Below are 27,492 nucleotides of genomic sequence, written 5' to 3'. Positions count from 1 at the left end.
GCCACAACAGGCCTGGAAAGAAAGACTGTTGGGAGGGTAGGAGATTCAGATGGCTGGAGCATAGGCCTGGAGGCTGATGCTGGGGTGACTATGATGTGCTCAGGAGACAGAGGAGCGGCTTGGCCCAAGGAAGGAGCTGTGGGGCCGCAGGGCTCGCGAGGAAGCTGCAGGGCATCCTGGGCCTGAGGAAGCATCAGCCGTTCAGCCCAGGGGCCCAAGTGACCCTAGGAATGAGGGCAGGGGAAGCCCTAGCTCCTATGGAAGGTCCCTCACCACCCTACACCTTCAGGCCTCTCCCCAACCTCCACTCCCTTTGAATTTTTGTTTCATTCTGCTGGCTCATCACATCCTCCTTTGTTTTGTTCTCCCAGTTCAGGGCTGTGGATCCTGCCATTCCACCGCTACCAAGGCAACTTCTGGGCAGGCTTGCATCAGGAGACAGGGCCCCAACCTAAGTCAGCATGATCGTGCACAAGTTGCTGCACCTCTCCAACTCTCAGTTTTTCCACCTGTAAAATGGGTTTAACCCTACCTAATAGGCTTGTCGGGAGGATTTAAGGAAACCATCTCTGTAAAATGCCCAGCACAAAGTCACGCACACAACCAGTGTTTGATATGTGCTAGTCTCTTTCTCCTCGCCTCCCAGGCAAGAAACATCTCATTTACTTAAGTCCCACACAGCAGTTCAGTACGCCGGCTCTGAAGCCAGACTGGCTGGTTCAAAGCCCAATTCTGCCACTTATTAGCTGTGTGACCTCAGGCAAATTACCTGCCCTCCTGGTGCCTGTTTTACCATTTGTAAAATGGAAATTATAATAGTACAGACCTCTTGAAATTGTTGTGAGGATTAAATTACTATGTGTCGGGGCTTAGAGGAGCACGTTCTCGGTGGAGCCATTACTAGATTTTGCATCCCTAGTATCTTGAAACATGCCTGGCACCTGACAGATGTTCAATAAAGATTTTTTGAATGAATAAATGAAGAGATAAGGCAACATCATGATGCAAGAGAACGCCAAGATAGGAAGTCACTGAACACCAGTATGTGAGGAGCTAAACCACCCTGGCAGATTAAGCGCCTCTTCCAACTAAAACCCGGATAATCCCCACACCAGGAGTTAACCCACACTCCTGAGGTCACTCGGGGTTACCACGCCATTTCCCTCTTGCTGCCAACACTCTCACCCACCTGTTTGCTTAGTCAAAGGTGGGAAGGAAGAGCTGCCATGGGGGTGGGAGAGTGGAGCAGCCCTGGGACCCTGAGGTGAGGCCAGCATGTAGGGGCAGGAGGGCAGAGCCCGCACCACTGCCCCAGGAATTAGAGGAGGGGAAGGAGTGGAGCCAGCCCAGGCAAAGAGCCTGGGTCTTCAGAGAAGAGAGGAGACTGATGGATGGAGCAGGCTGAGGACCAATGAGCAAAAGCAGCAGGGGGGGCCAATGGAGGCTGCGCTGGAGCTCCCCATCCTCCCTCCAGCAGCCAGTTGCCAGCCCCCTGCAGGGCAAGGCTCTGGCTAGCCCTTGAGCGCCGCCCTCATTGACCTGGAAGCCGGGGGCAGTCCAGACCCTGTCAGCTGCTGCCCTCTTGTGGCCACTCCACAGAGGTGCAATGCTTCCAGGGTTACTAGCATTTACAGGAACTCAGCGCCCCTCTCCCTCAGGAGCACCTAGAGACCCTCAAAGGCCCATGGAAGAAGGTGGGCTCCCCAGGCCTAATCTGTGCACAGATCCAGATAATTCCCAAAGGATCACACTGCCTGAGCTCCCTACACACCTTCGCTCTCACTGGTTTCTACTTCCCGTCAAGACCCAATCCTATCTGCCCCCGACCAGTCTTCTTAAACTCTGACCCCTCTCTGGGCTGGTCCCGTCACTCTCCCATCTATGTTCTCTGAGGTCCCCAAGAGCTTTCAATGACAGTCCTTGCTGCCTCACAACTATTTTGTCAATGGCAATCTCCCCTGGAAGACTGGGCCCCTCTGGCAGTCTGTCTGTCCTTTTAGCCCTCGTCCTAGGCCGAGCCTGGCCTTAGCAGACTGTTTAATAATGTGTGTGCTGTGAGGACTTGCAATACAAACCAGGAGAACAACACTTTCATGTAGCTATTTATCAAAACTGCACAAACCTGACCTCATTCACCAACACAAAACATACAACCAGGATACACACAAGGCCTTGGAGAAGGCTGTCAAGTATTTGGAAGGACAGGAAGGAATGAAAACAGCTGGCAAGGTTTTGGGTTTCATTTGCAGGGGTCTGGGGAGGGCTCTGGTCCCACACCCGGAAGGCGGAGGGATGAGAAGGGCAGTAAACAGCAGCGTGGGCCCAGCCCGCTTTGGCCCATAGCCAGTACGTCCCTGCGTGTGGCCCGTAACCAAGAGCAGGAGCCGGCAGGGCAGAGCTCGGGCAGCTGGTGCGGATAGGCTGGACGTGCAGCCAGAGGCTCCTCAAACAGCCCCCAGCACCCTGCAGGGCCCGAGGTAAGACTGGGCCGGGCTCTGCAGACCCTAGCTGTCCATGTCTGAGGGCACGGTCTTTTTCCTCGTCCGAACCTTCAGGGAGCGTGAGGTGCCCTGGGGGAGAGAGCAGGCACACCATGAGAGGTCTGGGCTGACGTCCAGGGCAGCCATCTCCCTTGTCCCTTCCTTGCCACTGACCTCCCGCACCAGCGGCTTCTTCCTGCTCATACGCAGGCTCTGGCTGCGGCTCAGAGGCTTCTCTCGGGGGGGCCGGGTTTGTGGCTGCGGAACTACCTCTGTATCGGACCAACACTCGCCATCAGTGTCACTGTCCTGCAGGCCCCCTGACCGGTACCCTGTGTGAAGGAGAGGGAGGCAGCGCAGTCTGAAGGCCTGGGGCCGAGCCAGGCCTTCCTGTAGCCCTGGGGGAAACCATAGCTTGCATGGAGTATGCCATTCTTCTGGGGACAGCTCTGGTCCCTCTGCCCACTCACCGATGGGTGGCCTGCAGTGGGGAACCTGGTCCTCCAGGTAGAGGGGATCCTGGTAGGTGGGGGCAGTATCAGGGATGGAGCGCAGGTCCTGCATGGAGAAGCTCCGCAGCCTTCCAGCCAGCGCACCCTGACTCTGCAAGGCATGGGGAGCTGCTGTGTCACCTGGAGGGAGGGGCACGGCTCCCAGCAGGAAGAGACTTCAGCCCAGGGAAATCAACAGGTGACCTGCAGGTAGTCACTGGGGCACCGGCCTCACAACTGAGAGCAACTTGGCAAGCTTCTAGCCCCAGGCCTTTGTGGGCACCAACAGGAAACTAAGGCCCAGAGAGCAGGAGCGGCCACTCGCAGTTAGTGTCAGAGCCAGGGAAGTCTGAACTCCATGCTCCATGCTCCTGCCAATACCCCACCTGCCACCTCTCACCCCTGTTCCCCAGCACAGACAGCTGCTATCTCTCGGCTCCCTGACAGTGAACTAGACTCGCCCAAAAGGCACTGGAGAGGGTGCTGGAGGACGGGGGCCCAGGGCACCTTGGTGGCAGCCTGCACAGCGGCTGAAGCAGCAATGTTGAGGCCCCGCTTCCCAAAGCTGAGCACTGTCTCATAGCTGCGCTCCTTGGCCTGCACAATGTAGGTGTCGATCTCCTGCAGAAGAGGGAGGAGGAGAGCTCAGGTGGACAGCTGGAGTCACTCTTCCTCTGCAGCCCCAGAGAAGCCACTGCATGCCACACCTCCCAGCCCACCCCCACCCACAGTGCACCACAACCACCCCGACCCACCCACTCACCCACTCCTACACCTCAATGAATGGCCATGCCCCATCCTCTGCCCCCACCATCCCCAAAACAACTTCCAGCTGGCGTTTCACACCCTCAAAAGGTCATTAACATGTGCCCCGACTTGATTATCCCAAAAGAGGAAGAAGGCTAGGCTCCATCAAGATCCCACAGCTAAAGAGCAGCAGGACTAGGATTAGAACCCAGGTGTCCTTCAGTGTCCCGAAGCCCAAGCCCAGGGCCCCTTCCCTCACACCCTGCCATGCTCTCCTCCCTGCCTTCACGCTGGGGCACCTTCTCATGGCGGGACAAGGATGGGTGGACGAACTTGCGGTAAAGCAGGCTGGCCCCCTTGGTGTAGGGCGAGAGCAGCCACAGCACAAAAGCAATCTTGATCTCATAGTAGAAAGGGAACCTGTCAGAGCACAGCGGGACAAGGTTAGCCAGGGAGCCAGGCCAAGGGTGGGCCACCACTCACCATGGCCCACAGCCCCCCTACACCCATACCAGGAAATAAAGATGTCCATGAAGGTCTCCACTGCCATGAAGAGTGCAAAGACTATCCAGTACATCATCCACCGGACCTGGGAGGCAGGGGGCAGAGGTCAGGAGCCAGTGGCTGAGCCTGCTGAGCCAACTCCCCTGTCCTGGGCTGACCCAGCCCAGAGATTCCAGACAGCCTGTCCCACTGCATTCCCTTGGCATCTGGCTGGCCCTAGAGAGTTGCCTCTGAAACACTGCTACTCATTCCTGTATCCACCTGCAATGGGCTTCACCCACAAGATCCTGCACAGGCACCCAAAAGCCCACCCTTCATCCACACCCACTCACTCAAGATACACCACCCGATTTTATGCCCCTGGAGGAGGGGGAGGCCAGCTCAGACCTTTCCCACCCTGCCAAGTCCTACCATACCCACCAAAGCTTTCGTCCCACCCCACCTGAGTCAAGCCTTCCTGCCCACCCCCACACTCACATATTCACGAATGTTCTTGGTCTTCACAGCCTTGTACGAAGCATAAGCTGGGTACAGCAGCCCAAATACCAGCCTAGAAGAGCAGCCAGAAAAGAGACAGGGAGAGTGAGGGGCACCATGCCCCACTGCCCTTCACCAGGTGGCCGCCTCCCTCTCTGTGTGAGGTGGCAGTGCCTACCCTGTTCTCCCCCCTGGCTTGCACAACCTGCGCCTGAGTCAGTGCCCTGGAAGCTGCCCTCCCCACCTTGCTGTTTACAAACATCCCAAGCCTGCCCAGGCCTGCCCTGGTGACCCAGGGATACATGATGAAGGGACAGCACACAGTCACTCAACAAGGCCGGTGGGAGGCAGACTTCTGAGCTGGTGAGAGCACCAGACTGTCCCCTCCCATGGACGTGCAATCAAGCCCAGGGCCACCAGACCAGCACTGCCACGGTGCAGACAGCCAGGTGCTGGAGTACTGAAAGGTGACGAGGACAGAGCGGGACGCCGAGGCCAGGGTGGTGAGTCACGTGACTGACTACTCAGCCGGGAAGCAGGCACCTGGATTCTCCGCCCACAACGTGCCACCACACCTGGTGTTTGCCCAAGGGCTGCGGGCCGGCCTGTGGTCCGGCCTGTGGTCGTCCGCCCCACGCACCCGTCTGCAGTGTGTGAGTTCGGGAGGGATCGCCATCAGCACGGGAGGCTTTGGGGGTCGGGGGACAAGTACGCCCTGCTGGATGCCGAGCGCATGCCCGCAAGGCCGTTAACCCTTGTGGCGAGTGGGGGAAGGGCGGGGGGGGGGGACAGGTGTGACCGAGCTTAGAAAGTCCCCTTTCTCACCAGACGTTCCCAGCTTCCACCCCAGGGGCGGACTGGCACCCGGGGCTAGAGGGAGTTTGAAAACTGCCGTACTCACACCACCAGGCGACAGATCATCCAGGACACCATCCTGCAGCCTCGGGGGTGAAGGGAGACCACCCAAGAAGACGCCAAGAGGCACGCTCCCGCGGGGCCAGGATGGGGAGTCAGTGGAGGAGCGGGAACGGAAGGGGCACCCCCAAATCGGAACCTGCCGCTCCCTAACTCCGCAGAGCGGCTAGCCGGAAGAAGGGGGAGCCCAGCAGGCCGGGCAGGCAGGCCACACACGGAGGCACCGGCCGGGAGCCGGTACCGGCTGGCGCGCTCTTCTGCCCGCCGCGCCGCCCGGCAGTCACGACTTGCACTGCTTGCCGCGGGGAGCCAGGCGTTCGGCCCTCGCGGGGCACCACGGCGGGTCCGGGCCGGGGGTGGTGGGTCGCAGTCCTCGCCCGAACGGTCCCCGCGGTCCAGGCGCCTGGCCCGCCGCGGGGCGGAGTTCCCAGCTCACTTGAAAGTTGCACGGCGCCCGGCTCTGCCCAACCCGGGTCGCCGGCGCCGGGCGCAGGCGCGCTGCAGCCCCGGGGGCGGGGCGAGGGCGGGGGCGGGGCGAGCGCCCTGCTCCTTAAAGCGGCGACGCTCCGCCGCCTCGCAGGTGGGCCCCGAAGATTGAGCAGCCCTCCTAAGCGGGAAAATTAGGGTATGAGATGCGGCAAAAAAAAAAAAAAAAAAAAACAAGGTGGGGCGGTGGAAGGAGGAAAAAGGAAATTTGAACTCAAGGTTTCGTGGTCTTCACTGGCTTCCCCCTTTTGCCTTGTTTTTCCCCTCTGTAAAATGGGAATGGGCTTATGATGCGCCAGGGTCCCCCCTCAAGGCCCAGGCACAAAAGTGGCTTGGCTGAGTGCCAGCAAATCCGGCTCTTGCACCACTGGGTCAGCAGTCAGGAAACGCCTCAAAGACGCTGAGTTGACCTATAGGGAAAGCGGGGAGAAAGTATGGGTGAGGGAACCTGAGGGACTCATCGCGCCCACCCGACTCACCCTGAAGAGTGGGCTTTGGGAGGGAGTTGACTTCGCGGTGGGATACCGGTCCAGGGCCCACACGCCTGCGCAGGCTGACCACGATGATTTCAGAGCTTCCAGGCAGAGGCCCTAGCCCCCCATGCCTTCTTCCCCAGAAGTTTGAATAGGTGGAAACGTATTCCTGTGAGTCCAGAACACAAGTATCCCTGAGGGCTTCATAGCATCAACGATCGCCATTTTGTAGTGCATTTTTGTGCACAGGGTCTTGATCCTTTTTTCCCATTTAGGAAATAGGCTTGCTCGGTGACGAAAAGAAGCTTGCCCAACGTCACCTGGTGGCACTTGTTGGATAAACGTTTGGCTTGATCCGTCGTCTGAGGGCGGCCCTGGGAGGGGACAGGGAACGTGGGAGCCCCCCGCCCCCCGGAGGGAGGTGTATACCTGGAAGACGACAGGAAGCTCAAAAGAGAAGGCAAACTTTGCTGCCTCTACAACTTTCCACGTGGGGTTGCATTCTTTGTACCTCTTCTGCTTAGGGCCTCATGCCTCACTCTGACAATGGGTAACACAGCATTCCCCTCCTCCCTGCTCCCCCAGCCTCGCCTCTGCCTCGGGGCCTGAGGTGAGGGCGACAGCAGAGCTGCCGAGAGCTGTGGAGTGGGAAACTTGGCAGTTATTACTTTTTATTAGAGCCATATTAACACCCACCACCTATCAAAAGGATGGAATAGGCAATGATGGGGCCAGGGAAAGGAGGTTTCTTGGGAATAAATAAACACACATAATGATTATATGGTCTTAATTATTATCATCAATTTTATTGCTGTTGCTGGGTGTGAGAGCTTGCAGTGAAACCGGACACAGAAGAAACTCCCCCGAGGCCCTAAGGCCTCCCTCTCCCTGCCTAACCAGCCCCTCACTCTGGGCCCAGCTCCTACCCTACATTGGAGGAACGCCCAAGAGCTAGGATCCCACCATCCATCTCTAGGCATAGACATTGTAATCGAGGTGAAAAGTATCCTTGTCTCCTTGGAGCAGAAGGATGTGACTGACTCAGTAGGGGACAAGCTCAGGAGGAGCAGAGGGTTGCCGAAGAGGGAATAGCCATCCGTTCTTTGGAGGTGAGGGTACCTGGGCTGACCGTGGGCATGTGAGCCACAGGTACTTTGTACCTGCTACAGAACGGCCTCCTCTCCACCAGCTGCCCTCCAGAGTCGCACACCTGACCTCAGCATCACAGGCCTCTCTTTCCCTCCAATTCACTGGGTTCTCGAGAAGCTCTCCTGTGCCCACTCTAAGCCCACCCAGCTAGGAAGGTCTCTTGGTGGAGACTCCTGGTGCCGATGACTGTGCTTGGGACATCTAAGGGACAAGATGTCAGAGGTCTGCTCCTGAAAACAGGGCTCAGCCTGGAGGGGTGTGCGGCTGGCAGCTGAGGGGTGCCCCCCTCCTAGGCTTTGGCAGATTGAGTGGACTCTGCCTCTCACGGCCTTTGGTCCTGAGCTGTTGACACAGTCACTCGGTTACCCTGGGTTGCTAAGCAGCTCTCTGGACACACAGATGACCCCCAGGGCAGGTGACCAGCAAGCATACAGACAGCTCCATTCCCCACGTGCAGAAAGCTGGCCATTCAGGGAGACAAGTGTCTCCGACCCCTGGGAGGAGCCCTGGTGGGGGGCAGGGGCTAAGGTCAGAGTGATATTTATCATTCTACTGGGCAAGAGAGTGCCAATGTGTCTTGGAGACAACTCACTTTCCCTGGCAACCTCTCCCTGGCACAGCATGAGGCCCTTTCCCCATTTGAAAAAGCAGGACAGACATTCCCAGGACAGTGTGGCTGCGAGACCCAAGGGGCACCTGCTAAGCCAAGAGCACATGAATGTGGTTTGAGGAGGTGGGAACTCAGACATGTCCCCTGTGAGATTCCCCATTGTGAGGAGTGGTCAGGGCAGGTTGGCTGGGCATCTGAGGCTACAGGTAAGACACAGGGTACAGGGGCTCTGGGTCTGAGGATGGGTAAGGACCCCTAATCCGCAGGCAGCAGTTCTCCCCAAAGAGCAACCTCCACTCCCACAAAGCACCCTTCTCTGAGCCACCTCTATATTTCTTATAGGCCTACAGACCAATAAAAATCATAGTTCTGTGCCAGGCACACTATTCTAAGGGCATTACACATATTAATATGTTATACATTTAATGCATGTAAATCTCACCTAACCAAGTCAGGGAGGTATCATGATTACCCACATTTACAGATGAGTAAACTGAGATACAAATAGGCTACATAACATGGTTGAGGCTACCCAGCTAGTAGGTGGCAGAATCAGGTTTCAACAAAGTAGGTTTTATTATCTACTTTACAGAAGCAGAAGCTGAGGCTCCAGAAATTAGTTGACTTGCTTGAAATCTCACACCTGGGGCAGAGGGTGGTGGCAATGACAGACATTTGCCCAGTGGGGCTGGGGGAGCAGAGGGACGCTGAGCTGTCTTTGGTCATGTTGGTTGGAGATGACCTGACAGAGGGAGAGACTCCAGTCTCTCAGTGGACCCCAAGACTGTGGTCTCCAGGAAGGAACTCTTGGACTGTGAGTCAGCTCCAGGTGGTGGAGACTAGTCACACTCGCCAGCACCTGAGTGTCATCACCATGAACTCCTGACCCCTGCACCTGCTGACCTTGGGGGTTCCCACTCGCTCCTTGGAGGGAAAAGAGCAGGGAAGGGAGTCTGAAAGCTGATGCAGGGTGCCTGCGAGCAAGAGGGACAGCACAGCCCTGGCTCTGTTCTTAATGAAACAGCTGCGGCTGACGTCGCCATCGGACATCTGAGCGCCAGCAGTGGGGTGGGAACTTTTTATTTGAAGCAAGTGAATCATAGCATTGCCCCCAAGTGCCCCTGGACATCCTGCCACCAGGAGGCCCTCACACAGTCTGGGCACAGGGAAGAGCTTCCCTGCCCCATGCCTTCTCCACCAGCCTTGCATGTCAGAGCTGTCTAGTCCCAGCATACAGCAGAGGGCAGCAGAAGCTTGGCTCCCAGGCGCCGCTCCCACAGGACCCTCACCCCCTCACCTCCCCCACCCCCCCACCCCACCCCCCGGCACTGAAAGGCAGTGCTCCTGGGGTGTGCCTCTGTGGATTAGAGTGGTCCCAGGGCCCCCAAGATGCTCTCTGGCTCAGCTCCACTCCTGCCACCTGCCCAGATGGCTCGGGTATTTGCAGGGTCCCTGGCTGGGCCAGCTCTTGAACACACCTGAAGAAGCCAGCACAGTTCAGAGTCCACAGCCCACAGGCGGGGCTGAACCCAGGGGGTGGTCCAAGGCGAGGGCAGCTACAGGAAACAAAAGCAGAAAGGTTTTCATCTGAGTGGTCTCCTGTCCACAGGCAAGCCAGATTGAGGGTCAGAGAAGGAAACTCCAGTGGGAACAGAGCCAGCACTGGGGAGAAGTCAGGGGCTGCTGGGGCTGCTGTTATTGCTTCAGGCAGAAGGGCTTTGCCCCCAAGAGGTCAAGCTGGCGCAAAGAGGCTGGCACCACCACTCCCATCCATATCAGCTGCAGGGTGGGCACACCAGGGCTGAGCATAGGAGGATGGGGACTGTGTGCCCCCACTAAGAAGAGAGATGAGGTCACAGAGGGGAGAGCCTTTAGGCAGTCCTGAATGTGCATGTGTGCACGCAGAAATGGGAGTGTCGACAGGGGTGTGGTGCATGTAATTGATGGCGTCCGTCAGCGTCCACGTGTGCATGCACAAGGAGCGTGGCATGGGTAAGTGCCCCAGCAGTCTGAAGGATGTGGCTGTGGGCTGCAACGTGGGGCATGAGCAGGTACACAGACACCTAGAGCACCAACAGGAAAGACCAGAGAGTCAGAAGGATAAGCTGGACAACAGGAGGGGGCGGTTCAGCCTCCCTCCCAGCACCCTGCCCCCAGGGCCAGAGCATGTGGAAGGCAATGGAGGGAGAGGGGCTTGCGGATGGAGTGTGGGGTCAACAGGTGTCCACATATGGGAGGGCACTGGGTACTGGGTTGCCTGGTGCATATATGAGTCTTCATTGTAGCTCCCCTGCGCTAGTCAGTGTCTGCCCACGCTCAACGGAGTATACGTATGTGAGGGCACGTATGCAGGTTAGCTACATGTGTCTTCACATGGGCACACATACTGCTCACACAGAGGCTCCCCCTTAGCCTCCAGTGACTGTCCGAGGAACCCAGAGGCCTTGGCACCCCTCTAGGCACTGAGATCCACCACGACGTGTCGGTACACAAGCGTCTGCCCCTTGAAGCTGGGGGCCAGGAGCAGCTGGGCATCTCCAGCAGGCATGTAGCAGAAGGCCCGAGGGGCCTGCACAGCCAGCTCCTGGAACCGCACAAACTTCTGTCGCCCCTCATCCCACTGGTAGATCTGTGTGAAGGAGAAGTCGCTGCCCAGTGCCAGGTAACGGCGGCCACCCACAAGGAAGGGCTGCAGGGCCAGTGAGCCCCGGGAGGGCAGGGCCTGCACCTCGGAGAAGCGGGGGCCCTCCCAGCGCAGGATCTTGGAGTCGCCGATGTAGCGGCTGAGACACAGGTAGCTGTCGCGGCCAGCGCGGAAGTGTTTCACAGCCTGGGCATCAGGCACCTGGGTCACCTCACCCTGGGCCACAAACTGCTTCTGGGTGCGACTCCACTGGTAGATGACAGGTGCCTGGGAGCTGCTAGACACAATGAGCCTTGGCTTGCCCTCGCCGTCTACAAATTCCAGGTCAGTATCGCGGTGCCAGGCGTGCAGGGCCTGGTGGGAGTAGAAGCCATTCTGGTGCCAGCGGTAGAGGCTGGTGGCACCAGCCTTGGAGCTGTCGGCCACAGCAAAGTACCAGTCGCCATCGATACGGAAGGCCTCCAGGTCATTGGGCTTGCGCACGCGCTGCGGGTCAATGTCCTGCAGCTTGGTGAAGCGTGTGGTGTTGGGGTCCCAGTGGTAAATGTAAGAGCCGCCAAACAGCTGAGCCACAACCACGTACAGCTGGCTGTCCACCACCATCGGCTTGCAGTGCACTGCAGAAGGAGCTGCCAGGGTGCGGGGAGGCAGTGTCAGGCAGCATCAGGGCGCCTGCATGCCCCCGCTCCACGCTACACCCTTGGAAAAGAGGGTCAGTCCCCTCCAACCCTGGGCCAAGACTAAGGCTCTGTGCTCCAGCATTCCCTCCCCCAGTTCATCCACCCGTCACTCAGTGCTTTCTAGTTGTTTCACAGCTAATAATATCAGTCTCAGCATCACCGTCCCTCCACCTTTGCCCCCAGGGTTCAAGTATAAGCTGAGACTGAGCGCAAAATAGGTATTCCTAGATGTTCACCGATTGTTTAACCATAATGTCAATTATTGAATTTTTATTGTGTGCAGTCGCTGTGCTAAATTTGAACACAGTGCCTCAATGAATCATTCAAAAATGCACCCTATTATTTTGCCATTTCACACAGAAAGAAACTGAGGCTCGGAGTCTAAATGACTTGCCCAAAGCTACCCCACTGGCCAGTGGCCAGGCAAGGGAAGGAGGGAGAGTTAGAGCTCATCCACAGACGGGTGACAGAGCCTAGGTACACAAAATGACAGCTTGATGTCTGGATAGCCGTGTACGAAAACATCTTCTCCTGAGAAACCCCGCTTATGTATGAGAATGCTGTGCTCACAACCAGATCTGACCCTTCTCAGGCACCCAAAGCCTGTGGGGTCAGACTCCCCACCTGCCTGGTGTCCCCAGTCATCGCTTCTCCTCTCCTCCTTGCCAGCACTGCTTTGCCCACCCTCCTCCTCCCTGTGACTCGGCCTCTCCCGCAAGGGAAGCCTGTGCTGAGGCTCCGGCAGTCATTGCCGGAATCCAGTCCACAGCGTTGGTCTGTCCGCCCACACGCTGATGAGCCCACAGCCGCCGAGCTGCAGCGCACACCCTCCTGGCCCACACACCCACAAGCTCCCCAAACTCCACTGGCAAAACTGAGCTCCACATCCACCCCGCACCTGCTCCTGCTCCTCCTTCTGTGTTCTGGATTTCAGTCTGTGGCTCCATCCAGTCACCCCATCCAGAAAACCGGGAGCCATCCCCAACACCTCCCCATCCCTCACTCACCCACAGCTGAGCAGTCCCCAAGTCCTGTTAATGCTCCCCTCTGCTTCTAACACAGTTGGTGTAAGATTGGTGTTATTTCTTCCTTAAATGTTTGGTAGAATTCACCAGGGAAACCACCTGGATCTGGAGTCTTCTTTTGGGGGAAGGTGTTTTTATAATGACTTCAAGTTCTTTCATAGATAGAGGGCAATTTAAGCTTCCTGTTTCCTCTTGCGTCAGTTCAGTGCTCCCTTCTAAAGCATCTCTCCATCCCCACTGCGACTGCGCCGGGCCAGGCTCCAGTGGGTCCCCTGCTGGTCTGCCCACATGTCTTGCCCCTGCCTAGCCACCCTCCATGCTGCTCACAAAGGGAGTTCCCTAAGATGCAGATGGGATTGGATCACCCACTCTGCTCAAAACCTGTCAGTGACCTGCCCCTCATCTCCTCGGATCTCGTTGGCCACCCTCCACCTCAAACCTCGTGCTGCAGCCATGTGAGCTGCGTGTTGTTTACAGGGGGCATGTACTCACACACTAAGCTGTTGCATACCTTCTTGACTTTGCTCACACTGTTCCCTCTGCCAGAACACCCTTCCCACATTTTCTTCTCCTAGCTCAGTCTCCCTCAGCCTTCTAGACTCAGCTTAAACTCAGTGGATCCCAAACTGAACTTACTAACCACTCCTATCTCCTCCTCCTTAGTTCACTGGCACACCCAGTTACTTAAGCCGGGAGCCTTGGCATCACCTCTGACTCCTCCCTCTCAGCCATCCTTCAAGACTCAGTTTAGGCATCCCCTCCACCTGGAAGCCTTCCTTGATTGCCGTGGGTAGGCCTCTCCTTTGTGCTTCCAGAGCATTGTGTTCATATCTCCCTCCTAGCATCTACCAATTATATGGATATTACCAGTGTATATGTCAGCCTCTCCTCAAAGATGAGAAAGTTCTTATGGGCAGAGACCATATCTCATCTATCCCTCTACCTGTAGGAGCTCAAGGGAGAGGAACAATGGAGCCCACCCCACCCCAATCCCTCTAGTCGGGGCCAGCACAGCCAGGCAGGGTGCAGGTACCTGGGATTCTATCATAGTCTCGAAGCTGCCGTTCGACATAGTCCCACTTGAGGACAGTGCAAGCACTGACACCTGGCTGGGCCAGAGCCAAATAGAGGTCGCTGGAGTAGAGGAAGGGCTCAGCCGATACTGCTGGGAAGGGCAGGGTCTGGTACAGCACGAAATCTGCAGGGATGAGAGGTGGGGGGATGGGGGGAAAGGGAAGAACCTGTTGGGTGGTAGAGTTGCTTGACTGGCAAGGCCGGGTACATGTGCAGCTGCCCAGGGAGCCCAGCCCGACCCCCAGGGCAGGGCACCTCCTACCTGTGGTGATGCAGTCAAACTCCCGCAGAGGCAAATCCTGCACCTTGTGCTCTTGGAAGCGGGGTGGGCTGGCACAATAGATGGGGGCTACTGTGGTGTTGGTGTGCGCCAGCCACTCCACCAGCCACTTCACCTTGCAGTCACAGTTGAGCGAGTTGCCTCGCAGGTCCCTGGATCATGAGGGTGATGGAAGGGACACAGAGAAGGACAGGCTTTCAGCTGCTCTGCCCACCCAGCCCTCTAGGTTTTCAGAAGCAAATACAGCCAAGGCTGCTGCTGGTTGCCCACATGGCATCTTTCTGCCGATTAGAAAAATGTTCCCCTCGGCGGGGGGGGGGGGGGGGGGGGGTGCAGCCCCGTGGAAACATGCTTGGCCAGCAGAGGGGGGCTGCGTTTCAGCCCCTACTTGCCTCCTAGGCCAGGTGCCTTTTGCAGTGTATAACCTGCACAATGATATGTTGCATCCCAGTTCCTCCAAACCTCCCACAATCCAGGGCTTTTGTTTTCTTGTATAAATATTGATCAATGATTGTGGCTATGCTATTGGACTTTAATGTAGGTTCAAATCAAACATACATTGAAAAAGCACATGTCTAAAATCATAGACACATATTGTCTTATGTGTATTTTAAGAGGGCCCACAGATGCCTTGAGGAACCCAAACTTGGAAGGCTACCAATCCATATATGACTCAGCTTAGCCTTCTGGGAGGCCCCCAAAACCCAAGCCCTCCTGGCCTCTCAAGACCTTATGACCCTCCCACTCCTGGATCCCACACCACTCCCTCCAGAGACACGCCCCTCTGTGGCACTGTCAAAAGAGGTAGGACTCAGGCCTTACAAGTCACTCAGGATATCCAGGGGCCGAAAGATGTCTCTAGGCAGTGTCTGCAGGTTATTGTTGGCCAGTGAGCTGCAAGAGAAACCCCTGGGTCACCTGAAGATCATGACCGAGGCCAAAGACCATAGGGGACAAGGGGCTTGGTCCGGTGTGTGCATGTGCATGACGTACTCACAGGTGTGTCAAAGACTTGAGTCCTCTGAAAGTAAACTTGGATAGTGCCCAGATGTCATTGTTCTCAATGAAGCTGGAGAAAAATGAGAACACATCTCTGGCACCACTCAGGATCCCAGACCCCCGACCAGCTACTTCCCTACACCCCACCTAGATCCCAGCCCCTGGCCCTGAGACAGGCTCCCATTCCGAATCTGGCTGCGTTAAGCCTGTGGTGACAAGGCATTCAGGCAGGATGGTTTAGGCAGAAGGATGACGAAATGACCCTCTGCTCAGGCCCTGCAGTCAGAGGATTCACGGGCCCCCACCTCCTCCCATCTCCCCCCAGCCTTCCTCATTCGACCTCCCCTCTCAGCCCTCCCAGGAGCTCCCTCCTCCCTTCTATTTTGCCGTTTCCTCTTTCTTTCCCACACACAGGTACTGCAGGTGCGACAGTCCTGTGAACGCGTTGTCTCCAATCAGAGTAAACTTGTTGGAATTGAGTAACCTGGAGAGACAAAGGTGGAATTAGAGCTGCCAAGGGTGTGCCCGCAGCGCCAGCCCCAGCCTGCTGCCTCACCCCAGGCTTCCTCAGATTCAGCTGCCCTGCCTCCCGTCCTCCGGACCCTAGCAAAGAGCCCCAGAGTAGCCTGCACGGCAAGACTCAGCAGGAGCCTGGTGCCGGTCCAGAAGCTCCCAGGGTCCCTGCTTGCTTCAGCGCCGGGTCTCTCCTGCTAAGCTGGGTCCTTCCCATTGTGTCTCTGGTCTCTGGCTCCCATCCTCACCCCAACTGATTCTAGTCTCTTTCCAATAGATGTCAAGTTTGAGGATAACCCCCGATGAGAAAGAGGTGGGGTAACTCACATGTACTCCCTCCTGTGACTGGGGCTTCTAAAGTAAACAGCCCTTTTAGAATTTCAGACCCTCTCAACTTCCCTCCCTTTCAACCCCTGGCTCTTTCTTCAAATCCTGATCCTTGGGGTCACCTGTCTTTAAGATGACCCCTCTCCCCTGCAGTGTCTACTCTCTGGCACTAGCCCAAGTTATTGCACCCAATTCCTTTGGGTCTCTAGAGGAGGCAAATCCATTCCTGACTGGGTCCCAAAAACCTTCTTGGCTTTTGCATCCCTTACCCTCATCCCCAACTGCAGCTTCCTGCACCCCCTCGACTCCAGGCTGCTCCACCTTTTGTGGCTATCCCATCAGAGCAAAAGCAAGGGACATGTGCATCTTAATTTCCAAAGGCTACCTACATCCGCTCTCTTCTCCCCAGTACACAAGATGTCCCCTTCCACTCTGCCACCGCCCGCCCTTCCCCACAAGGCCCTGTCATACAGGAACTGCAGCAGTGGCAGGTGGGAAAATGCTCCATCCTGGATCTCCGAGAAGGCAGCATTCACCAGCGTCCTGCAGGGGACACCTGAGTCAGTACTGTGTAGAGTATGCAGGGACCGGGCTGAGGTAGCGCAAGGTGGACAGGGCAATGGCTTCTGGATGCGCTCACCCTGGAAATGCCTTATTTCACCAGGCTTGCCGCCCCCCCCCCCCCACCTGGGGCTTTCTCTTCTCACAAACTCACTACCTTCCTTCATCATTATCCCCTATTGCCTCCCTGAGCACCAATAGCCCCAGACTCGGCTTCCCCTTCAGCCAAAAGAAGGTTCCATTACCCATGCCTTCACGATCTTCCAAATGCCCCATAGTGTGTTGGATGCTGTTGAGGGATGGAACACTGGGGTGGGGGTGGGGGATTAGCATCCTGCTCTCAAGGACCACACAGCCTATCTAGTCCCTGAGGCCGCTTGCTGCAAGTGACAGGCTGGCTGACCCAGTACAGAGTGGCTAGTGAGTGCAGTGGCAGGCATCTGCCGGGTGCCAGGGCATGATGTGGGTATGTCTTACTTCCACCCATTCCCCTGCTGCCACACTCTCTCCTCCCACAAGTTTTTCTGCCCTTGGTGTGACATCACAGGCAGGGGTCCACAAGCTTGTGTAAACAACCCCTTTCCCCCCAAGTCCAGAGCCTTGCACACAGTAGGTCTGGTTGACACTGATGGTGGTGATGATTCATTCTTGGCTATAGACTCCTGCTTTCCCCAGCCACGGCTGCTGAATCTGCATGACTGCAGAACTACCTGCCCGGCTGACGCCTTGAATCTCCAATCCTGAGGACCTCTTGGAGTCCTCCTTGTCCCCAGACTCTATAGAGGGAGAGCAGGGGTTCTCCCCATCCACTCCTGGAGCAGTTCTTGCCCCCCTCCCCCACTGAACCCTCCAGGCCTCTGCACTTACAGAGAGATGACCTCGGAGGGCAGGTTCCTGGGCACTGCCTTAGAGTCCACGCAGAAGGCGGTGTCCCTGGTGCAGGAGCAGCTGGGCGGGCAGGGGGGCATTTTAGGGGGCCTCTTGGCACCGACGTGCAGCATTAGGCAGAAGCCGAGCGTGGACAGCGCCAGCAGCCGGAGCCCAGAGGCCTGCCTGGCCCGCAGCCCCGCCATGCTGCCTGAGGCTCTCCCGGGGCCACTGGCCGCGGCCCCGCCCCGCTGCTCCGCCACCCCGCGCGGGCGCCGGCACCTCCCGGCCACCAGCAGCAGCAGCCACAGCCAGGGGCCCGGCTGCCCGCAGCGGAGAGCGGATTCCACCAGCCCTCGGGCGCCTGCCGCTTGCGGGCCCCTCCCCTGCTCGCTCCCGAGCCAGCTGGAGAGATGCGCGGAGCCGGGAGCCGAGCCGAGTGCTGCCCGGCAGCGGTGGACGCGGACTGCGGCGGCGGCGGGGGCGCGCGCGGGGCGGAGCGGGGAGTCCCGGGCCGGGAGTAGCCAAAGAAGGAGTGGTTGCGGCCCTGGCTGCTGCGCGCCGCACCAGCGGTCCTTGGGGCCATCTGCTCAGAGAGTATATGCATGAGCGCATGTGTGTGAGTTACACATGTGCATCCCATCATGGCATGCCTGGGTGGACGTGTGCACACCTGTGTCTGCTCCTGCACATGCACATATTCTCTTGCGGAGGCATTTTGCATTATGGATCCATGTGCCTGCTGTGTACCTGTGCATATGTCTTGGTCTTCAGGGGACACATCCTCTAACCAGAGTTCATGGCATTTCCTAAGTGACACGTGTGTATCTGTGTTCACATGTGTCCACGGGCTAGTGAACAGAATGTGCCTTTGTGTCTGTGTGAGCTGAAAAGGGAAATGTCACTGGAGTTGGAGTGGGAACGTGTGGGATTTTGGAACATTTCTCATTACACAGCCACAGCCTATGGGAGCTGAAAGAACCTTGGACATTTTCCAGTCCAGTCCTTTGTTCAACAAATGAGGAAACTGAGGCCCAAATCAAGAGGAAAACAGCCAAGCTAGCTATCACACCCACTGAGTGTGTGTACTCCACCTACTTAATCCTCTCAGCCTCCTGAGGTAGCTGACATTCATCCTCTTTAGTGATAAGAAGAGTGAGGCCCACAGCCCCGAAAAAAGAAAGTGACAAGGCAGAGATTTAACCAGCGCGCCCAACTCTGAAGTCACAGCCGTTCTTCTAACCAGGGGTCTTCAGTGTGGCCAAGGGAGCCCCAGGGTCCTTGAGAACTTCCAGGGTATCTTCGAGGTCAAAACACTTTTCCTAATACCGTTAAGACATTATTTGCCCTTTTGACTTTCATGCTCTCACAAAAGTATCCTGGAATTTTCCAGAGGCTACATCATGTATCCTCTATTAAGCCAGAAATTAAAGAAATTTGCAAAAATGTAAAACAATGATGCTCTTCTAATTTTTTTTGCTTTGTAAGATAGTTATTTTCATTTAAAAATTTGTTTATGTTTTAACATATAATGAGTTTATTATTGTTATTTTAATTTAATTCATATTTAATAAACATTTTTAAATTTCTTGCTAAATATCAATAGATATAACCCACATAAACAAAGCTCTTTGGGGTCTTCAATACTATTTAAGAGTGTTAAGGGATCTTGAAACCAAAAAGTTTGAGAACGCCTGTTCTACACCATGTTACATCCCAGGGGTGTGTGGGGGCAGGGGGCGGGGGGTGACTGTCCCAAGAGCTCATGGGTACTGAACAAGGGAAGCCTGGAAGTCAGGCCGTCCAGTCTGGTGCTCTTTCCACAGCAGTCCAGGAAACCAAGATCACTGGGCTTCAGATGCTTCCCCAGCTGTCCCCAGCCTTTGCCAGCAGGGGATTCTCTGGTCTGAGCTTAAGTCCATGTTCTCCCAGCCAGGGATGCCCCTGCCCTTTGATGCCCACTTGCCACTCCCCGGCCAGCTGCCCGTGCTGCCCTCCCTATGCCAACGTGTGGGAAGACAAGCAACGGGAGTGGGGAGGGTGGCTGGGGAAGCTGGGCCATGGTCCCCACCCGTCCCTGGCACGGCTCTGCCCAGCACACAAAGGGCAGAGTGAATCCTGTCCCCTCCCGGCAGCTGAGGGTCTGGAGGGAAGAAAAGGGAGGCACAAAGGGAAGGGTGGCTGCATGGGCTCTCTGCCACCCCCAGTTCGTGGAGAGGATTAACCCAGAGACAGACAAAGGAGGAGTGTCGGTCCTATGCTTAGCTAGTGAGAGGAGGTGCCCTGGGGGATGAAGCAGATGATGACAATCATGACAACTGGACTTTCACATCATGATGTCATTGGATCCTCACAACAGCTGGGAGAGGGGGACAGGACAGGCAGTTCCAGTCCCATTTCACAGATGAACACCCTAAAGCCTAGAAAGGCAGAATGACTCAATCAGGGCCCCAGAGCTGGCCTGTGAAGCACCGAGACCTCCACATACTGAAGGAATGAACTATTGGCTGCAGGCCAGGAGCCCCCTCATGTTTGGTGACAGTCTCATCACTGAATATAATTACACGTTGGCTGTATGCATGCTCTTTGCCCTGCGGCAGGCACAAAGAAGCCTCGGGAAAGCTTAATCCCAGGGTCGGTCCCAGGGCTGGTAGCCTGGTTGGGAAGCTAGGGCAACAAAAAGCTCCCATGTCACTCATGAGAACAGGAGTGTGTGCTAAGTGGCAGGTGAAAGTGTGGCAGGGAGGCTGGGAGATTTTGGAGGAGGGAGGGGCTCTGCGAGTTGGGGCGGTGAGGTCAGAGAGTGCCACTGATTCTTGCTTGGCCCTTTAGGATGGGTGGTATTCAGAGAGGTGGAGAGGCACCAAGGGTGGGCTTTCCAGGAGGGGGAAATGGCCTAGGTAAAGGCCAAGAAGTGAGAATGCAGAGGGCTGGTGTGGGGGCGAGGTTGCTGCTCTTCATGCCCAGCAGAGGTCCCTCCCTCCTTCCTTCTCTAGGCTTCCCAAGACCTCTACCAGATTGATGACAGCATCTAAACTTCCCTCAGGAAACTTTAAGGCACCCTTCCTTCCTCAACTTGCAAACAGGCAAAATGAGGGAAGAAAAGAAAAAAGAAAGGAAGGAAGGAAGCAAGGGAGGGTGGGAGGAAGGAAGGAAGGAAAGAAGGGCTGTAAAGCTTATGAGAACTACAGCCTAAGGGCATCCTGCAGGGGAAACGGAGGACTGGAGAGAGAGAGACCCCTTTCCCAGCACCCAGTGATGATGGCAAACCCTACATACAGCACCTGCTCAGAACAAGCCCCACAGCTGGGCTCTGCGGCCCCCAAGATGCCCGCAGGGACCCCAAGATGCTAGCAGTTCTCCTTGGCTCTCCGGCTGGCCTGCTGCCCACCTGGCTCAGGCCCAGTACATGTGAGTCAGCCGATCAATCCTAATGTTGCAGGACAACGAGGGGCAGGAGTGGAGGCCCTGGAGGCAGACATGGGTGGGCACTGCAGGTGGGCTGTCTCCCACATCTAACACCTGCACACAGCTGGGGCTGCACACAGCTGAGAGGAGGATGTTTTCCCCTGCTCCTCCCTGGACCCCCGTCTCCCTCTCTCACTCCTCCTAGGACACTTGCTGCTAGAGGCTTAGGCAAATATTTGCAGGGGCAGTCGAGGGGTGAGGAGGGTGGTGGGAGCAAACACTTCCTTCCCTCTTTCCTCCCCCGAGCTTCTCAGAGGCTCTCAGCTCAGATGCCATGCTGTTGTGCAACCTGGAGGCTGAAGCCCCTCCAGCTGAAGAGGGGGATGCTTGTGGGGCCAGGGGAACCTGCCAGGGCTGGAGAGTTCGGGGTCAGCTCAGGACTGAAGGACAGGACCGAGGTGTGGGGGAGCCCCCAGGTAAGGGACATGAATTGGGGTGAAGTGTTATAGTTAAAATTAAGGAGGATAAGGATGTAAGGCCAAGAGAGGAGAAAGGTTCAGGGCTATGACTTACACACTCACGAAAGTTTAGAGGTGAAGGCACTGTCAGGACCAGCTGGCCCAGCAAGTAGATGGAAGCCCAAGAGAAAGGATGTAGCCGTTAGTAGACTTGGTTTAGAAAAACAAAGCGATGGAAAGGGCTTTGGGGAAAGAGGAAAGAGGAAAGAGAGAGACGGGGGAAGAAGAAGGTCCAGAAAGTGGATCACATTCAGGTGAGTAGCATTCTCAGGGGAAACTCATGATCAGAGGATGTAAAAAGTAGTGCAGAGGGGTAGGGTGATAGGCAGCCCCAAGCACAGCTGACGAGGAGATTGGGACACCATCAGCCAGCACATCAGCCCTGTGTGAGGCCATCTGGGTGTAGGAAAGAAGTGTCAGGCACGGGATCTGCTATGAAAAGCCTTCAGCTTGATCTCTGAATATGGTTCGCTATTCATTTGACACAGAAAACCCCCCAAAACCATGCAAGTCAAGAGGTTCAGATCTTTGTGTTTATTTTAAGAACACTTTTAAAATGGCCCAGGCCATCAAGGGTATGCATATCCAAAAGCCACCAAGTATCTGAAGGATGTCACTTTACAGAAGTGATGTGTGCCATGTCGTCGTTACAATGGTGGAGCTGGTAGGTGAGCCCAGGCCAAACAGTGGGGCTGGACCCAGGGTCAGTGCCCCAAAAAGTGCTGAATTTTTGCTGCACATGCTTAAAAACACAGAAAGTAATGCTGACCTTACGGGATTAGATGTCGATTCTCTGGTCATCGAGCACATGCAGGTGGACAAGGTGCCCAGGATGCGGTACAGACCTTACAGAGCTGCAGGTCAGACCACCTGTGCATGAGCTCCCTGCCACAGTGAGATGAAGCCACTGAACAGAGCAGATCGCTCCTCAACCGGAAGGGGAGGCAACGCAGAAGAAAAAGAAATCCCAGAAGGAACAGAGAAAACAAAAACATATGGCCTGGGGACTAACTTCAGCATAAAACAAATGCAAATAAAAGTAAAAGCGGGTGGGGGGGGGGCCTTTAGGTTACGAACAAGCCTATAGCAAAGAAGGAAAAACCGCATATTAGTAAGAGTTTATAACCACAGGGGACAGAGTTTTCAGAATTAGGAAAAGAATGACTAGGGGCAGGTCTGAGGTGAGGTCCAGATTGGGGGGCTGCGAGGCAGGTGGAGCACTTGCAGTGAAAATCTGATGCTCTGAGAATTAATGAACCATGTGCCACCCCCCACCTTGGCTGACGCCAAGGCACCCCCGCCTTCAGCAGGGCCTCTCTGGATGCACGGACTCTGCCTCCTCACTCCCCTTCTTGGAGCTCAGCCCTATGCTTGGGGGCAATTCTGTTGGGAAATGTGGCGGATGCCCCACTGGGTCAGAGGCTTGGCTGCCTGAGAGGCTCAGCCTGGCAGAAGGACAGGGAAAGCCACAGGATGGCAGGCACGGGTGCCAGCAAGAAAGGCGGGCACGCCAAGAAGACACCAAGGCGAGAGGTGCAGATTGCCCAAGGGCAAGGGTGCTCAGCTCACCCAGCTTTCCTCTCCATGGGGCCAAGAGGACTCATGTGCCAGGGCCAAGGGCCCTTAGGCCTTCTTGAAGCTCACTTATCAGGGCTTGGGCTCTGGAGGGCCAGGAACAAACAGGCTTCAAAGCCGAGGGCTTGGCTGGCAGACGGAGGGGGGTGGTCCCTCACTTCTATCTCCTCTCCCTACTGACATATATAAGACCCTAGTCACACTCGGAGATGAGGAGGGGAAGGTGCCAACAGCAAAATGGATGTGGGCAGCAAAGAGGTCTTGATGGAGAGCCCACCGGTGAGTGCGACTGTGTGTGAACATGCATGTGTGTGTTTGTGTGCGTGTGTGTGTAGGCCCTGCCTCCTCCAACCTCTCTGGCCTGTTTCTTGATCCAAATTCATTCACTTAGCTAACCTAGGACTGTGCTAAGTTAGGGCAGGGACACCAACCACCAAGACAGAGTCCCTTGGGGAGACAGACGTGGCAGTGTCCAACAATTCCAATATGAGGGGCTGAGAGCCACCACAGAGGTCAGTGAAGCAGGCTGTAGGGAACACTGAGTAAGGAGCTGCGACTTGGGAGGTCACGGAAGCTTCACAGGGAAAATGACATTTGACCTAGCTCCAGAATAAGTAGAAGCTCACCAAGTGGAGAAGGAGGAAGGCATGGCAGGAAGAAAGGGTAGTATGTTAAAGGGATAGAAGTGTGAGACAGCATGGATTTGGGGGGGAACAGAGAGGTACTGGGCATGGCTGGGAGGCCAGGGGTCTAGAGGAAACAGCAGGAGATGAGACTGGTGAAACAGGCTTTCTTGGGTCTCTCCAGGCTAGACTTCACTTCTAAGCATTTAAGGGTTTGTTGAAATTCAGGCCACCTCATCCAGGAATCCTTCTCTGATCTCTTCAACCTTCCTCTACATTGGTTGTCCAGCCCTGGAAGGGTGTCCAGCTTGTGCGGGGAGAAGAGGGTGCATCCTTATGACTTCACGACCTTACACCTGTCTCCCTGTCTGCCTCATCATGTCAGGACTACTCAGCAGCCCCTCGGGGCCGGTTTGGCATCCCCTGCTGCCCTGTGCCCCTCAAACGCCTTCTCATCGTGGTCGTGGTGGTGGTCCTTGTCGTCGTGGTGATTGTAGGGGCCCTGCTCATGGGTCTTCACATGAGCCAGAAACATACTGAGATGGTAAGCAGGCCTGGGATTGGGTAGGCAATGGATACAGGGCCAGACAGAAGGGCTAGGTGGGCTGGGCAGATAGCAAACTGCCCAAGGGGAACAAGGGGAGGAGGCAAGGGGCACCTTATGGAAGGACAGAGGCAGGAACAGTGTGGCAAACTGGCTTGGGCTTCTCTACCGGGCCCCCTGGTATGACAGCCTGTTCCCTCCAGCACCTGGGTCCACCAAGCCTCGCTGAGCTTTCAGGGAAGAAGGAGTTGCATCTGAGTAAAGAAGACAGAGGGTGGGCATGAGTACCAAAGGGATGAGTAGGGACAGAGGAATGCCAGGCAGTGCTGTGCTCTCCCCAGGTCCTGGAGATGAGCATTGGGGGGCCGGAAGCCCCACAGCGCCTGGCCCTGAGAGGGCGTGCGGACACCACTGCCACCTTCTCCATTGGCTCCACTGGCATCGTCGTGTATGACTACCAGCGGGTGGGTATGCTTGGACCTCTTGACCCTGGGGCTGGGGGACCAATAATAAGACTTTTCCAGGCCCACCCAGCTGTGCCACATCCATCTCTCCCTGTCCCCCTGGGGGTGCCTGATCACCAGATTCCCATATGACCCCCTCCAGTACCCAACCTAGAGGGAGATGACCAAGGACCTTCAGCAGTATCTCCCAAAGGACAGAAAGAGACAGAGACAGTGAGAGACAGAAGGACTAGGGTTAGGGAGTGAGCAAGGCAGGGCCTTCCTGAATGAACTCGGGTTCTCGTGCTCAGCTCCTGATTGCCTACAAACCAGCCCCGGGAACCTACTGCTACATCATGAAGATGGCTCCGGAGAGCATCCCCACTCTTGAGGCTCTCACTAGAAAATTCCAGAACTTCCAGGTGGGTGTGTGGGTGAGAAGGAATGAGCTGTCTCCCTCCCAGAGCTGCTAGGAGGAGCATTTGAGGTGATGGCTATTTGTCACCCCTATAAAGTGCTGCTCCTTGTGGGTTGCCAGGTAAGAGCCCCTCAGGAGACTCACCTGCACCACACCTTCCCTACCCATTCCTCAGCTCCGCCCCACTGCCACGCTCCTGGCTTCTGCTGAGCCCACACAGCACCTCGGAGCTTCTGACTCCAGCACAGTCCCCTCTTTACTGGTGAGGAAACTGAGGCTCAGAGTGATTGCCTGGCACACCTGAGGACCCATGATAAGGGCCGCAGGTGAGACAGAAACTCAGTTCCCAGGCTCTAAATCAGGGGCTCTTTCCAGGCCAAGTCTGCAGTGGCTACCTCTAATCTGGGCCAGGAGGAGGGCAGTGATGGTGGCTCGGCATCCTCTGGGGACCTGGACTTCCTGGGCACCACCGTGAGCACCCTGTGTGGCGAGGTGCCCCTTTACTATATCTAAGACCCCTCAGGTGAGTAGGTGTGACGGCCAGGGTAGTGGAGCAGCAGTGGCCCAGGAGGGCATGGGCCACCTTGCCACGTCAGCTGACAGGGACTGGGGCAGCCACTGAGGCCGGGTGAACCAGGGAGCTCAGGGGAGGGGAGGGTCACGGACACCTCCCCAGCTCTCTCCCTCACGTCATTAACAGTGGTCCTTTGTTTCGCAGGGCCTGAGGAAGCCCCAAGCGGACAGGAAAGATCCGAGAGCCAAGGGTCTTTTGCAGACAGGCAGGAAGCTGCTCCTGCCCGCACCACGGGGACTGCCCTGGAGAAGTGGGAGCTGTGCGGAGAGGATGGGCCAAGGCAGAGGAAGGGCGGCTCCTCGGACAGGGGGCTCCTACCGCAGAAGAATAAAGAGCCTGACTGAAAAGCAAAGGGTGTACCTGTGTCCTCTCCCACCCTCAGTCCGCCGGCGCGGGGAAGGGGAGGGCCTTGCGGGCGCAAAGGGGGCTGTCCCCTCCTCCTTCTGTCCCGGGGCGACGGGGGAGAGGGGGCAGTGGCAGGGCCCCGGGAGCAATCCACGGGCTTTAGGCGCCCCCCAGCGGTGTCTCCCGAGGGAGGGAGAGAGACAGAGACAGTGAGAGACAGAAGGACAGAACTAGAGGGACAGGGTGCCGGCTCGGGGCGAGCGCGGGTCCGAGAGGCCGAGAGACCGAGAGCCGCGGGCCGAGAAGCTCGGCCAGAGCCGAGGGGCAGAGCGAGGCAGAGGCGGCGCGCGGCTGACAGCGTGTCCCGCGCCCGGGGCCGGGGGGCAGCCGCTAGAGGGCCCCTCGCCCCGGCCCGCCCGCGGGCCCTCCCGGGCTGCCTCCCCGCCTCCCCGCCTCCGGCTGGCGCGCGGCCCGGCCCCGCCGAGCACCGTCGCGGGCCCGAGGGGCCGAGCTCGGGCGAAAACCCGCCCTCCAGCGAGCTCATTTCCCTCCCGGGGGGAGCGAAGGCGACAGGGAAGACGCAGGCGAGGCCGCGGCCGGCGGCGAGGGAGCGCGCGGCGCAGCCGGCGGGCGGGGCGGGAGACAGGAAGGAGGGCGGCGCGGGGAGGGCCGGGGAGCGGGGACGCGGGGGACGGGGGGGGAGCGGCGGCGCGGAGGGGAGCGCCTCCCCTCGCCTGCAGGGCTCCGCTGCCTCGCCCGCGCCCGCGCCCGCCGCCCGCCAGCATGCCCGGCGTGGCCCGCCTGCCGCTGCCGCTGCCGCTGCTGCTCTGGCTGCTGCTGCTCGCGCGCCCGGGCCGGCCGCTGGACTTGGCCGACTACACCTACGAGCTGGGGGAGGAGGACGACTCGGAGCCCCTCAACTACAAAGACCCCTGCAAGGCGGGTAGGCGCCCCCACCCCGCCGGCGGCCGGGGCGCGAGGGCCGGCGCGGGCAGGCCCGGCGGGCAGGCGGGCAGGCGGGCAGGCAGGGCGGCGGCGCGCCGGGTTTGGGGTTGGGGGAGGACAGTCCAGTGTGGGAAGCCGGGAGCTGCCTGGTTGGCAATGCAGTGGGGAACAAAAGAAAGGGGGAGAGAGGGAGGGGAAGTTTGGGGGACTTTTAGGACTGAAGTTTTGCCGCTGTGTGTGGAGCTGCTGCCGCTGCCTCTCCTCTTGCCGGAGGGTTCCTGGGGAAAGCTCCCGTCAGTCCGACAGAGACCTGCGGCCACGGAGGCTATTCCTCCTGCAGGAAACTTTTCTGGCCGAACTCGTGTGTGTGTGTGTGTGTGTGTGTGTGTGTGTGTGTGTGTGTGTGTGTGTCTACACTTTTCTCCCCCATCTCTGGCTCCAGGGCATTGGTGTTTTCCAGCCTGTCTGTATGGGCTGCCTTGGGGCCCACATCTGTCTCCCAGGGTGGGGTGTGGGGAGGCCTGCATCTCCGGGGAGCAAGTCTCCTGCGGCCCCCACCCAGCCCAAGTGGAAGAAGAAAGTTTTTCAGGGGATCTGCTGAGATGGAGCTCCCTGGCCATCCCACAGTCCCCACCAGCCTGGCAGCTTTCTGAGGCTAGAAGACAGCTGTCAAAGTCAGACCAGCCAGCCTAGGAGGAGCATTTGCCTCTGCCCCTATGTGCCAGAGGCCCCAACCAAAGCCAAGCTGGGGTGGAAAGGGGAAGAGCACAGAGAACTCCGATACTGTATATCCGCTC

At 57.3% G+C, this 27,492-nt stretch overlaps 4 protein-coding genes across 7 annotated transcripts in view; 2 read left to right on the top strand and 2 right to left on the bottom strand.

Annotated features, from left to right (window-relative positions):
- Positions 1–2,089: 2,089 nt before the first annotated feature.
- Positions 2,090–6,109, bottom strand: REEP4 (receptor accessory protein 4). Of its 2 annotated transcripts, none has more exons than XR_006525373.2 (8): positions 5,601–6,096; positions 4,700–4,772; positions 4,231–4,307; positions 3,980–4,138; positions 3,479–3,592; positions 2,951–3,083; positions 2,655–2,812; positions 2,090–2,570 (listed from the first exon to the last, which is right to left on the bottom strand). XR_006525373.2 is itself a non-coding variant. In XM_044766793.2 (8 exons), exons 1-8 carry the CDS (start codon positions 5,630–5,632, stop codon positions 2,505–2,507), a joined length of 774 nt encoding a protein of 257 aa, XP_044622728.1. In that variant the 5' UTR covers positions 5,633–6,109; the 3' UTR covers positions 2,090–2,504. The 2 variants fall into 2 exon arrangements, 1 of the variants encoding a protein (XP_044622728.1); XM_044766793.2 differs by having other exon boundaries at positions 4,018–4,138; positions 5,601–6,109.
- A 1,242-nt stretch (positions 6,110–7,351) lies between these two features.
- Positions 7,352–17,815, bottom strand: LGI3 (leucine rich repeat LGI family member 3). Its single transcript, XM_014867189.3, has 8 exons — positions 17,303–17,815; positions 16,346–16,417; positions 15,447–15,518; positions 15,033–15,104; positions 14,858–14,929; positions 14,018–14,187; positions 13,715–13,879; positions 7,352–11,605 (listed from the first exon to the last, which is right to left on the bottom strand). Exons 1-8 carry the CDS (start codon positions 17,506–17,508, stop codon positions 10,788–10,790), a joined length of 1,647 nt encoding a protein of 548 aa, XP_014722675.1. The 5' UTR covers positions 17,509–17,815; the 3' UTR covers positions 7,352–10,787.
- Positions 17,816–22,941: 5,126 nt separating this feature from the next.
- Positions 22,942–25,757, top strand: SFTPC (surfactant protein C). 2 transcript variants are annotated; one of them, XM_014867117.3, is made up of 7 exons: positions 22,945–23,082; positions 23,812–23,970; positions 24,312–24,434; positions 24,725–24,835; positions 25,007–25,093; positions 25,207–25,354; positions 25,550–25,757. In XM_014867117.3, exons 1-6 carry the CDS (start codon positions 23,041–23,043, stop codon positions 25,342–25,344), a joined length of 660 nt encoding a protein of 219 aa, XP_014722603.1. In that variant the 5' UTR covers positions 22,945–23,040; the 3' UTR covers positions 25,345–25,354; positions 25,550–25,757. The 2 variants fall into 2 exon arrangements, with proteins under 2 accessions (XP_014722602.1, XP_014722603.1); XM_014867116.2 differs by lacking the exon at positions 25,007–25,093 and having other exon boundaries at positions 22,942–23,082.
- Positions 25,758–26,434: 677 nt separating this feature from the next.
- Positions 26,435–27,492, top strand: part of BMP1 (bone morphogenetic protein 1) — a 39,766-nt gene continuing 38,708 nt past the window's right edge. Inside the window, exon 1 of one of the 2 annotated variants that reach the window (XM_044766797.2) lies at positions 26,435–26,693. In XM_044766797.2, coding sequence (XP_044622732.1) covers positions 26,534–26,693 — 160 coding nt within the window. In that variant the 5' untranslated portion in view covers positions 26,435–26,533. The remainder of the gene's footprint in view (positions 26,694–27,492) is intronic. The other variant, XM_044766795.2, reaches the window with a different exon arrangement.

The sequence above is a fragment of the Equus asinus genome, chromosome 3 (genome assembly GCF_041296235.1).
Source record: "Equus asinus isolate D_3611 breed Donkey chromosome 3, EquAss-T2T_v2, whole genome shotgun sequence".
Lineage (NCBI taxonomy): Eukaryota > Metazoa > Chordata > Mammalia > Perissodactyla > Equidae > Equus > Equus asinus.
This window is presented reverse-complemented; position numbering and strand designations above follow the sequence as displayed.